Source organism: Bemisia tabaci, chromosome 8 (genome assembly GCF_918797505.1).
Source record: "Bemisia tabaci chromosome 8, PGI_BMITA_v3".
Taxonomy (NCBI): Eukaryota; Metazoa; Arthropoda; class Insecta; order Hemiptera; family Aleyrodidae; genus Bemisia; species Bemisia tabaci.
The window spans coordinates 35,005,557-35,017,881 of record NC_092800.1 but is presented as its reverse complement, the minus strand read 5'-3'; the positions used below and the strand labels follow the sequence as shown (position 1 = coordinate 35,017,881).

General features: G+C 36.0%; 2 protein-coding genes across 2 annotated transcripts in view; one reads left to right on the top strand and one right to left on the bottom strand.

Moving 5' to 3' along the window:
• Positions 1 to 1,608, bottom strand: part of LOC109030227 (uncharacterized) — a 110,006-nt gene extending 108,398 nt beyond the window's left edge. Inside the window, exon 1 of the mRNA XM_019041078.2 lies at positions 1,446 to 1,608. Within this exon, the coding sequence (XP_018896623.2) occupies positions 1,446 to 1,539 (94 nt within the window). The 5' untranslated portion in view covers positions 1,540 to 1,608. The remainder of the gene's footprint in view (positions 1 to 1,445) is intronic.
• A 305-nt stretch (positions 1,609 to 1,913) lies between these two features.
• Positions 1,914 to 12,080, top strand: mRpL47 (mitochondrial ribosomal protein L47). Its single transcript, XM_019041079.2, has 6 exons — positions 1,914 to 2,120; positions 4,212 to 4,373; positions 6,067 to 6,163; positions 8,226 to 8,343; positions 9,527 to 9,686; positions 11,288 to 12,080. Exons 1-6 carry the CDS (start codon positions 2,038 to 2,040, stop codon positions 11,445 to 11,447), a joined length of 780 nt encoding a protein of 259 aa, XP_018896624.1. The 5' UTR covers positions 1,914 to 2,037; the 3' UTR covers positions 11,448 to 12,080.
• Positions 12,081 to 12,325: the final 245 nt, after the last annotated feature.

Below are 12,325 nucleotides of genomic sequence, written 5' to 3'. Positions count from 1 at the left end.
TGCAACGTCGCAATTGGAGTCGCGCATTTTTTTTTACGTCAGCCATCGAGATGCGCCAGGGATCCGCTGCGCTGAAGAGAGGTTTCTTCGAGGAATAAAGGCGAGGAAAAAAGTAGGAAAATGAAAGGGAGAGTTTAAGAAAAGGTAAAAATTAAGAACAAGGAACTAAAGCCAGAAAAAATGGAGGGCAAGAGAAGAAGCGACGGGAACAAAAGGAGAGAGAAAAGAGTAAAATGGTGAAAACGAGACAAATGACAGGAAAATGAAGGGAGAAAAAAAATTATGAAAAAAGAGAGGGGCCAAAAAACTGGACGACGACGTCACGGTTTTAATTAATTCGACCGTTTTGTTGGTAACTGTTAAATATTTTGATGTGTGGGATGAGGGAGGGGCAAAATCCAAACACGTTCACTAATAACCAACAACTGATGCGTCCGGCAAACAAGTATACCTTATGGTATTCGGGAAGGGGGGGGGGGGGATTGTAAAAATCTACATCAGAGAGAACGCTAAAAAGTGCCATAACGTGAGTGCCAAAAACTGCTAAAAAATCTCTGAGTCTTTTTTTTTTTTTTTTTAGGTAAGTATCTCTTCATTTTCCCTGGATAAAATTTGCAGATGAGAGAAGGACAAGGAAAGTTTTAAGTCGCGAGTCGAAATATTTGTCTTTTGACTAAAAAGTTGAATGAAATTATGGACGCCTATTAATGTCATTCTTCTGGTCGGGACGGTGCTTCAAAAGAGAGAGAGGAGAAAAATGAACAACTTCCATTTCCATGACGAACGGCCTAAGGACAACATAACCTAGGTCGGACAGAAAAATACGCGGTTGAAGGGAAAATAAAATTGAAAATTCATTCCCCAAAGTTTCTGAGGTTCTTAAATTTTTCGTGAAATTGCAAGGAAAGGGGAACAGAATGCATACAACCCGTGCGTCACGATCAAACTCCACATTGCGTGGGAGTCTTATCAGAAAATATGTTTGCCTAGCTGATAACATATGTGCGCTAAAACCCTCTGAAAGAACATATTTTAGAGGCATGGCTAGGAAAATCCGAGGCTCAGTTTTTTTCTAATATGAGGAGATCATATTGAGCCCACTATCAAAAGAAAATTCTCACGTAATTAGGATTTTCACGTATTCTTCAACAAGTCCTTTTACACGTCAAACACATTGTAAACATAGGAGAAAGAGCAATGTCAATCGAAGTTTTCCGAGTAGAACGGTTCGGAAATAAATGGTTATAATAATTCAGTGCAAAGGCGTCGAGTTTCCGAATCAATGGGCGTGAAAATAGAGCGTCGAATGAAAAATTAAGAGGCATAATTCGCGCGTTTTTCACGAAACTTAACATGGCAGGTGAAGAGAACGTGCGAAAAGAAAGCATGACAGATAACTCAAGGGCTGTACCATAGAAATGAGGGACGGAATTCGGTCAGCTTACCTGTGTAATAAATTGAATTAACTAGAGCACAGTTACATATTAACACGAAGAGCCATTCGATTAAAATCAGATTCATATTCAACGAAAACAACATCCACTTTTTTCGCGTATCTCAGCCATATAGTGTTGAGACGAACGCGGGCACACGACTAAAAATCGATACAGTTGGCGGACTTCGCGTGGTACCCTGACGTTCTCGGGTGTTGAAAGTGTTTCCAATTTTCCCCCTTTTTCCACTCATTTCAATCCTTACGGAAACAAAGATTGAATAAGAAATCGCTAGCATTCTCAATTTATTTGAGAACTATGTATTATTTATTGTCACAGAGCTTTACAGATGACTTTGCTTTCGCATGTTGGTCCAATCGGTCGAATGCATTCGTGATTTTACCATTTGATTTTACCGCTCATTGGGCGGTACCCCTGCGTATTATTTGATCTATTTTGGCAACGTTGCAAAGTTCGTGTATACTAAACATAACCTCAAATTTTAACATGATTAAGAAGAAACATGTCGGAAGTTTTTGATTTGTGACTTATGTATCAATTATTTTTACTCTAGTCCACACCCCGGCTCCTTTACTTCACGAAAATGGCTCTAAGACGTATCTTCCAACTGGCATCATCCCTTAAAGAGATAGGAAATCATTATCTCAAGCCTCTACAGCTCGCAAGGTAACCCATCATGGAACATGCCTCTGATCAATACTCATAATTTTTTCTCAAGAAATAACTTCTTTTCTAAGAAATCTAACTTTACATCTTTTTTGTTTGGAAGTTTCTTGGCTTACAGCGGCAAGGTTTGAATCTCAATGTGCTCTTAGAAGTACGTACTTTTTCAATCTTGTCACCCTGAAGTCGACGAACCTTATCAATGCCTGGAAGTTTAGTTTTACGTACAATGGTTCAAACCATAACGGTACCTCCCCCCAATGTGACTCTTCTACTTAATATCTATCTAGAATAGTTAGTTCATTCTTAGAATGAATGTAGAATTTTTTCTAAGCAGGTTTATGACTTAGACCTTCTGAAGGTCTACTGAATCTATGGAACAGGCACTGCCCTATTCAGGCAGCTCAAATTAATGACAAATCAGCTCGTTGATATTTCAAGGAGATTAGAAGATCAGTGAGTTAGCTGGTCACACAGTCGTGTGTGATGCATGAATCTTGTAGATCAGCTCAAAATAATAAGACATGTCTAAGCAGCAACTTTCTACGTTCAATACTAGCCGAGATACAACCCTTTGAAAAGTAGAGCTTTTGACATCCAATGCGGTAATGACACCCTTGATTTCTTCCACTTTGCTTTCATCCGAGTTTCACGTCGAACAACCAGTGCAAATGTGCGTCATATCGACCGATGAAAGCAAGGTGAAGGAAACCTAGAGTGTCACTACCGCAGTGGATGACGCCAAAAACTCTCCTTTTCAAGGTGCAATATCTCGGTTAATATTGAACATAGAAAGTTGTTGTTTGGATAGATCTTATCATTTTTAGGTAATCTACAAGAATCATGCATTGTACTACAATTCTGTGACCAGCGCAACTGACCCATTCATAAAGTATAATGACTTTCAAGCCAAATACAAATCCTCCATGACCTCTGGAAGTTAGCCATTCACTTGAGGGCTCACTCCAATGTAAATGTCGCTATAGGCATTTAATTTTCACTGATTTTAAAGTTTGAATTCCAAGACAAGAACAATCTAGCTGCTCTCTTTAGAGAAAATACGTTTTGATCATTCAGCCTACCTACTGACTGATCTGAATAAATACCGTAGACAGATTTAGGTTGTGAATATGCGTGAAATCAGAAGTTTACCCAGACTGAGTTTGCATGGACAAGCAGTGGCAATTTCATCCAGAGCATCAAGTTATGGTTTCTTACATTTTAATTTTTGATTCGAGAAACCTTGGTATGAGACGCTCTCGGAGATGTAAGAATTATTGATGAACATGACTTGGTCAGACAATTGAGGCAAGATGTACAATTATTTTTCAGTTCAAACTACCTATTCCAATACTTAATGGAGACACTCAGTGGCACCCATGTTCTTTAATGCACTTTTTTTTTTAAATTATGTTGTGAACTAAGCCCTCAGGAATGTCTTCAATTTTTTCAAACCTAAATGGCAAAGAAACCCTGTTTTAAAAATGTCGAAAATGGGACTTGTTTGAAACAATATTTTTGTTGAGCTCGTATGACAAAGCCAGACCCACACGCAGGCGAAAATGCAGCAGTGCTCTCCATGTCCACTCTACCATCAGCTTTCGATTGGTTGGAGTTTTAATAGCTTTTCTCCCTCAGAGATGATTTGTTGAGCTTCTTTATTACCTTTTCGGTTGTTTCACGAAACTTAACCCATGACAATACACAGTAAAATGTTGCACTTCACTCATGATGAAACACAGTAAAACCCTTACAAAAAATTTTTTGCCACTTCCCTGATGAATCAACAACCTTCAGCGTTGTTGAAGTAAACTTCCTTGATACCATAGTATTTCTTTTGTCAACCAAATGCAACTAAAAGGTCCAATTGACTTCTAGAGATGGTTAATCAGTGCATACAAATTTTGGAGAATTGTACTGAAATATGAAGTTATGAGATAATTTAAATGCAGTTAAACAACCATTTGACATCAGGTAACTCACAATTAGCTCTTGAACCATTCGTTTTGTGAACGCAGCTTTTACATCACCACAGAGGAAGCCATTTTCGTCAATTTTACTCGAATTGCTAACCATTATGAATGTATTTTTCAGACCCTCACTTGTGGCTAGCATTCACACTACCTCTCCCAAACTAGACCTCAGTGAATTTTTTGAAGACAAGAAAAATTGGACGAAAGATAACATTCAAGTCGGTAGAGCTTATAACCAAGCAGAGCTCCGTCTAAAGAGCAACTCAGATTTACACAAACTATGGTAATTACCTATTTTGCACATTCACAGTATGTATTCGATTCAATTATATTTACTACTAAAGATTGGCTCATGCAAAAATTGCAAATGTCAATTTTTCCAATTAAAACCCAAAAACTGCACAATGTTACAAAACCGAAATTGTACACATTAGAAGATTCCTCGAAATTCGTTGTGAGTTGCTAAATCGACCAACGGTCAAAGCTCTTGGGGACTCCTCCAGAAGCGGTGAGGAGAGCGAGTCAGGAAGTGCCAAATAAGCCTTCACACTTAGTTTATCTTTACTTTGTGTTGATGGACGTTAAGGTTTTTTTGGGGGCTCATTTAATCATGAGCCCCTTCCAATGTTTCCTCCATTAAATATGTATGAAGCCTTATATGTGGCGAAGGCAAATAGTCAAATCAGGCATTTTGTCAAATTCCCAGGCAACTAGTCAAATGTTCTTACTGAGATTGAAATTTTGATTTTTTACCTTAATTTTAGACAAAATAATTCGTTGCTCCTACAGGTAATAAAGAATTCTCTGTAAAAATATGTAGCATACAATAGGAGGTATATTAAACGATTTCTTGGATGCACATTTCTCATGAAATTTTCAGCATGGCATGAAACGTGGGATTTTTAAAATTTTAACATTTAAATGTACTAAATTCATGTAAAAATGAAGGAACAAGAAGAGTTCGCGGTTTTGAAGAGATAATCTTCCCAAAATATTGAAAACCCGTGAACTCTTTTTTTAAAGGATAGGTAGGTAATTTTAAAAAAAAAGACTGCATCTGCCGTTTGTACGGAATACTTTTTTTAAGGCATAGAATGAACGACCTACCTAATGCAAGAAGATAGCGCAATTGATATTGATCAAATTATGATTACTGTTGAGTGTTTAATGACTTTTTGAAAAAAAATGTATATTTCGTAACTTTCTAAAGAAATATTAGGAGCAAACTATACTCTCAGTCTTTTAAAATGTGGAAAACATAAAAAAAGGTGCCATCTCCCGAAGATCTACATGCAACAGGTCTTAGTAACTTTTACTAACTACTTTAATGTGCCCATATACATTATCCTTGAGGAGATTAATGAGCTTCAGCAAATTATTCAGCTCAACATTTATTATTTCAATGAATTCTGACATCCACTGTTTTTAGATATATATAAGAGGGGTTCTTATTCTTATCTTAATGGAAAATTATGCTAGAAGTCTAAAACTTGGTACCAGCTTTCTTGAAGGTTCACGGATTCTGAAACAGTGTTATCCCTAAAAATAGTGGATGTTCGACATCTGCTGTTTACATAGATATGGCTTCATGTGTACTTTTTTGTTAATTTTGTCTTAAAGTCAAGCATGAAAATCTGTGTTTGGGATTCAGCTTTAATATCGATCTTGTGCTAATTGTACCAAAACAGCAAATGTCCATTTCATTTTCCTCAGCTCCTTTATGATACTTTCCATACCATAAATTCCCGAGTGCTCATCTCTCTAACTTTCATAGAATAACACTCAAGTGTTTCTATATTTTTAGAAGAGATCGAACAGCTTTGAAACTGGGGGATTTCATGGGTGATTCAGCTTTTATTACTTCAGAAAGTAAGTTATAATTTTTTTCTTCTTTGTAGTATGCTTGTTTCTTAAGAGGATATACATTTCAAAATTCTAATTGGTGCTATATCAAACGTTACTTTTTCCTTTTTCAGGTTTGTTTTATTGAAAGAACAGAATATGCTTCTTACGATGGAACATTTCTACAAGCAAAATCATGCACTGTTTCCAAACCCAGAAAGAATTGACAAGGTAAGCATTCATCATTCTTAATTTATGGCTTTATTATTTACCCTGTCATAGCTTTTGGGAATGCACAATAGGCCTTACGCAGGGCCCTGCTTTATGGGTCTCATGAATTTCACGAGAAAAATACCATTTTTTAGAGTGTTCAGTTTTGCATTGATGATGAAGAATTCGATAAATAGCTTCTTTAAGGGATGAGAATGCATAATCATATCATCGGATAATCGCCCACTTAAACTTCTTTATTCAAAGAAGAGCTTTCATTTGATTTATACACTTTTTCCATTGAGCACTTTTTACCATCCAAAAAGCTTGTAACAAAACAAGCCTTATAAATCTTAAAAATTCTATCGAAAAAGCCTTCTGCGGTTTTTTTCCTTAAGTTTCTTTAGAGTTTTAAGGTAAGATATTTTTTCTTTGAATCTTCAACATTCATTTTCACCACAGTTTTGCCGGGGGAAACTGCGGGAAACCCTTTTTTTCAAATTGTTGTTCTTAAAAAAAGTCAACTCTTCAAAAATAGGATTAAGTTCATATTCCACATATGTGGCCTTGGATATTATTACAAATAAAGTCTTCCAAGCGAATCATGATAAAATTCTTGGATTGAATTGCTGTGCTCCTGAGGGTAAATATTCTTTCCCATGGTTGCCACATTTTTTGTATTAATAAGTGCAAAAAAGGTTCCCGGATGAGGGGACATTTTAAATCTGTCTTTCATCTTGTTCTTCTTTTCCGTCAGTGAAATTATTAATACTACCATATGATTGTTATATGTGACGCAGCAGGGAAAAATGTGCCTTTAAACGAAAACGTAAATAGTTAAGTACACCAGAAAATGGTTTAAGAGTAAAAAAAAACAGCAAAAAACCACATTTTTCTGTTTTCAATGATTATAATTTCTTATGTAATATTTTGGAGGACGTTGGGTCAAAGTTTCAAGCCATGATTTGTATTACTAATGATGTAAGCGCTTAAGGTGGTTCGTTCCTTTGTCCTTCGTTCGTCCCTTAAGACTGGCAACAGTGCAGACAAACTGTAACTGCTGTATTCCTGGAAAACTTGTTTTTCTTCCTTGGACTTTGAAATGCTGCTACAAGGCCAAATTTTGGAATTTATGGATATTCTTTGTGTCAAATAATGCAGAACTAACCCTTCTTAACCCATGGTATAATTCACTCTGAGACAAATTTTGTCCTGCTGAGTCACTTATGACGTTTGGTTTCTTAGATGTAATTGTGTCCTTTCAAATACCAGACAATCTCAGCGACTCGACCACAATTTTCATGCTTATTCTCAAATGTATTGACAATTTAATTAGCACTAAAAGTTGCTAATGTTGACTCGCTCAATCAATATGTTGGTCCCTGGATATTCGGACCCAGTTCCGATTTTATACAGAGCAATATTTTTCTTTCTTTTTTTTTAAATCTCTCATTTTGAACTTAGACGACATTAGGCAAACATTTGGGAGGAATTAATTAAATAAGAATGTTGCATTAAATGTAATGTTAAAAAAATACTGTTTAGCTGACTATCATTGCCAGTGATGGTCGTAAGTAAATGTTGTCCATTCTCATGCTTTGCGCCTCTCAAGAAAATCATAGGATGCTTCTTTGATCCTCTGACATGATAGTTGATAGCTTATGAAGGCAAAATATAGAGCCATTAGACCATGCAGAGCCTTAATTTGCAAAGTTATTCTTTTTATTTTTTAATCAGCGCATTTTGTTGACATTTATTGCGAAAACCCAGCAAGATCCAAAAAATTATGGAAGCCTCTTTGAGAGTTCCAGAGGCTTAGAACAAGCAAACGTATTTATGCCAGAAGGAAATACGTGCATAGGGTTTGCATGCAACATAGTTCTTTTTAGCAGAAATACGTCCAATTTGCACCCCTGGTGCGAGGGTTTTTTATTGAGGCTTGCTTATAAATATGAATTGAAAATCTTGACTCATTCTCCTACTTTCTCCTACGCTTCTTACACTTAATAAGGTCATTTTTACCTTTGAAAATCAACATCTTTCAAAACAGAGTTTCAATAATGCGTGTATCTTCTTATTACAGGTAAAAATTAGTATGCAAAATTTGGAGGAAGTCGTGCGAGAAAGAAATCGAGCTTATTGGCAGTTGGAAGTAGGGGAATCTGGTGAACGTCCGGGTGAAGAGCGTCACAATCAAATAGGTACGTCTTGCCAGTAGTAATTTAAATAGGAAGGTCTCAGTTTAGTGAAAAAATAGATGTAGCTACATGAAAGCATCTGAGAAACTCTTTTCTAAATCTTTGAAGTAGCGTTTTGGAAGGTCTATTTCCTAGAGTTCAAAAATAAATAAAATGGAACTTAGTCACTCAAGTTGGTTGATTTTATAATTTATTTTTTATTTTATTTTATTTTTTTTTGTTTTACTCACATTAACATAAAAATGAAGTTTTTATTTTTATTATGAAATATTCATTTTTATGTTAATGTGAGTTAACAATTTCATTTTAACCCATAGCACTGGCTAACAAAACAAAAAATTACACTAAGTGCTACCACCGTAATGTTGTACATCAACACTTTCAACAATGATTTTATCAATTTTCATTCCTATCATACGTGCGTTGTGCCTGCTACGATAATGGCTAGACAAACAGGGCTTATGTCCTATGCCAAGGAAGAAAAAGTAGACCTAAGACGGTGCAATATGTTTATGTGAGCCGCATTTATTTAAAGCTCAATGATTCGAGCATTAAAGAATTGCTGTATTGGATTACCAGCTCCCAATGTTCGCACAACCATGAGCGCCAGTAGTATAAATATTCTAGAATGAGATGAACCCGCCTAACTGGATCCAAGTCAAATTAAAAGAATCACCTCTGCTGTGTAGAAAAATGGATTTTCAGAATTTTCATTTCCATACCCAGGTCAATTAAGGACCTCTCAAGTAAAAGAGCGCGTCAGGCTTGCAATGCGGCTAAGATTGTGGAACGTAGTTCTGTATTCACAAGTAACCTACCTGAAAGCTCTGCCATGAATTTTTCCCTGAATGTGCCAGGATTTTTTTCTCACCATTGAGTGGAAGTAAGTGAATCGTGAATAAGTTAAATTTGATGCGTACGTCATAAAAAATTGCCCAATCTATAGTAGCCTTGCTAGCCTCATACGCCCTTTTACCAAGGAAGTCCTCAATTTTCTAATGGTGAAATTCCAGGAAACCTCATTACTTCTCTTGCAGTGGAGCATCTAGGCCAAATGGACAAGTACAGAAGTGATTCACTGTAATAATGCTTTGTTTCAATCACAAAAAATTTCCAATGAATTTTTTCCCCCATAATTACACTTATTCTTTTCTTTAGGTGTTAAAATAAATCCTTTTACTTTCAGGCCTACGATTTTTCTATCGCAAATTTGAACACAATATTCCCTGCGAAGCTCATAAAAAGTGGGCGAGACATCACACACACCAATACCGTGATAAAGAAGTGAGACGATTCCTGCTCCTTTTGAATGAAAAACGTTGGCAAGAAAAGAGGAGGGCTCTCAAGTAAGTTGTATAATTGTTTATGTACTTCAGTGATGTGCTTTTTACCTACGCTGGAACCCATTGTTATCTTACATTTGAAATGAGACACGTATTTCAAACGAGTTAAAACATAGCCTCTCAGGTGTCATCAGGCCCGCCACAAGAGAGGGGATACTAGGTCCCTGGTACCGGGGCCTGTGACACACTACTTCGAATTCACATATAATCCTAGTCTCGTAAGGAAAAGTGAAAACATTTTTCTTGAAAATTTCGCAGAAGGTCAATAAAGTTTCAAAAACAAGCTGGGGCACTATAGAACTACTTACTTTTTTGGAGATTTCTATCTATTTTCAAGATTCTGTTGGTAGGGGGGCGGGGAAGGGGGGTGGCATTCATAGGGCCCGGACTCCGGGGCCCCCGGACCTTAGAATTGGTACCAGGGCCAGAGATGGGATGTGGCAGGCCTGGGTGCCATCTGCAAAACTTGGTGGTTTTCTTTTGTTTTTTTTTTTGTACGAATTCGTAATAATGTATTTTTTGGGTTTTTAAAAATTGAATCTTTCCTCTGTTGCATGATTTTGTAACTTTTCATAAGTTTTCTCTTTTTTTGGTTCACTGATTCTTAAATTTGTTAAATTTTAAAAAAAATTAGGTACCCTATGTTTTTCATGCAAGCTTCAAAATAGATTTGTATCCCCCAAAATCTGAGATCTAAAATCAATTCATGCCATATAGGTTTAATCTATTAAAGAAATTTATTATCATCAGCTTAATGGCTTCATTGAAAGTTTATGAAATTTCACTGGTCTAGTTCAGGCACGCAGAAAATACGCAATTTCACAATCCCAGGATCGCAGCAGATGAGAGGCAAATCTTAAGTCGTAAGGCAGTTTTCAAAAGTGATGACTTATTTTTGCTTTGTATTTTGAAAAAAGGGGACAAATGGAACATTTACCTGAGAATTTTGGCATTCTGCCATAAAATTGGACTTTTAGTCATGAGGCAAAAATACTAGATTGCAGCGAACGATCTGCAGTTTTGAGCTCTCTGCACCCTTGGTTTTATTACTCAGTGCATTCGTCGAATGTCATTATTAAATGTATTTGAAGGGTACGTTTCAACCTTTCCTTAATTACTCTGGAGTGTCTTAAATAGAAGTGAAATTCCTCTGAGAATGTATTGTGAATTGTTTTTCTAAATTCTCTGTCTTGTAGAAAATTTCTGAAGAAATCCGTTACAGTACCAAATGACAGAAAAAGTAAAGCCTCCAGAAATTATCAACTAATGAATAACGTTCTCTACAGGGTTGCCACAGAATTTAGAAAATTAAATTCCCTGACATTTCCCTGATTTCCCTGACACATTTTTGTAAAATTCCCTGACAATTGATGTTATGCCCAATGGTTAGGAAGACAATATTAGGAGTAGTTTTCAGACGAAATGTGTTGTTCTAAACGTCAAACCCATTCCAGACAGCAAATAAAGATGACTCAACAATTTTCCCTGACATTTCCCGGTATTCCCTGACTGTGGCAACCCTGTCTCCAATGTTGAACATAAGTACTAACACCCATTTTTAAAGGTATGAATGAATTTAACATGTTATTTTCGTTGTGTTTCAGTCGTAATAGAAGAGCAGTGAGGACAATCCTGCGAAGATACCCAGATGTGGACAGAGAGGCATTAGCAGCCAAGTACCCGGACGTCGATGCTGACCATATTTCCATCCAAAGATCCAAGGAAGTAAGACCCCACAAGTATATTCCCCCTGAGTCAAGTTAAGAACTTGGTACCTTGAGAACTCTAGACATTTGCATTTTTCTTAGTTCATAAGGATCCCTTTTAACCATGGCAACATGTAAGATTTCGTCAAGACCTTAGAAAGGGTCCATCACACTGATGGTGAAATGCTAAAATATCAAATCGTAATAATATGTATCTATAAAACTTATCATCAGAAATTTGTAAATTGAAATCTGTAAAAAGTTGTAATTTTAACAGGACTCTAAGCAATGTCATTTTCTGAAAACTTTCATAATCCTTCTAACTCTCGTTGAAAAAAGTCGGCAAAAATTTCAAGCAAAATTTTTGGTTGTGCTTCTAAAGGCTAAAAGAAAATAGAACACTAGCGGAAACTTGAGGTATCAAGTTTAGTTATTGATGACTTAAACAAATTGATGCAAAAGATGTGTATTTATGTATTACCAATCTTAAAGAGTTCTTAACAACCTACTCTGTGGAGGAACTCCATGAAAGCGCTGACAAAGGGTCTGCTAAATAAATCTTAAGTTTGAAAAAAATGTTATCTAAAAGGTTATTTTTAAACGTTGTTTCTCAATGGAATAATTGAATTTGAATTACATGGTTTTTTCCTACAAGATGGTTCTCTTGGGAATATAGTTTTTTTGAACCTTGTTTCTATTTTTTCCTTGTTTTGTTTTTCTCCTTTATTTCTTCGTATGAAATTGTGTACAAATAATGGATCACGAGATTCATGAGATCTTATTAAATTTCTTCTATGATTTCTGGGGAGAGTTATTGACACTGAAACTACTCTGCATTTTACTGATTAGAACCGAAATCACTACATCATAAATAACTACATCAAATGTTGCCTAATTTTCTTTGATGTTTTATTTTTTTAACAGAAAACTACGTAA

Excerpts from the sequence above, each read along its gene's own strand:
- mRpL47 (XM_019041079.2), top strand. The coding sequence starts at position 2,038 with ATGGCTCTAAGACGTATCTTCCAACTGGCATCATCCCTTAAAGAGATA. Across the intron at positions 6,164-8,225 it reads ACCCAGAAAGAATTGACAAG|GTAAAAATTAGTATGCAAAA; the intron begins GTAAGCATTCAT and ends TTCTTATTACAG. Across the intron at positions 8,344-9,526 it reads AGAGCGTCACAATCAAATAG|GCCTACGATTTTTCTATCGC; the intron begins GTACGTCTTGCC and ends TTTTACTTTCAG.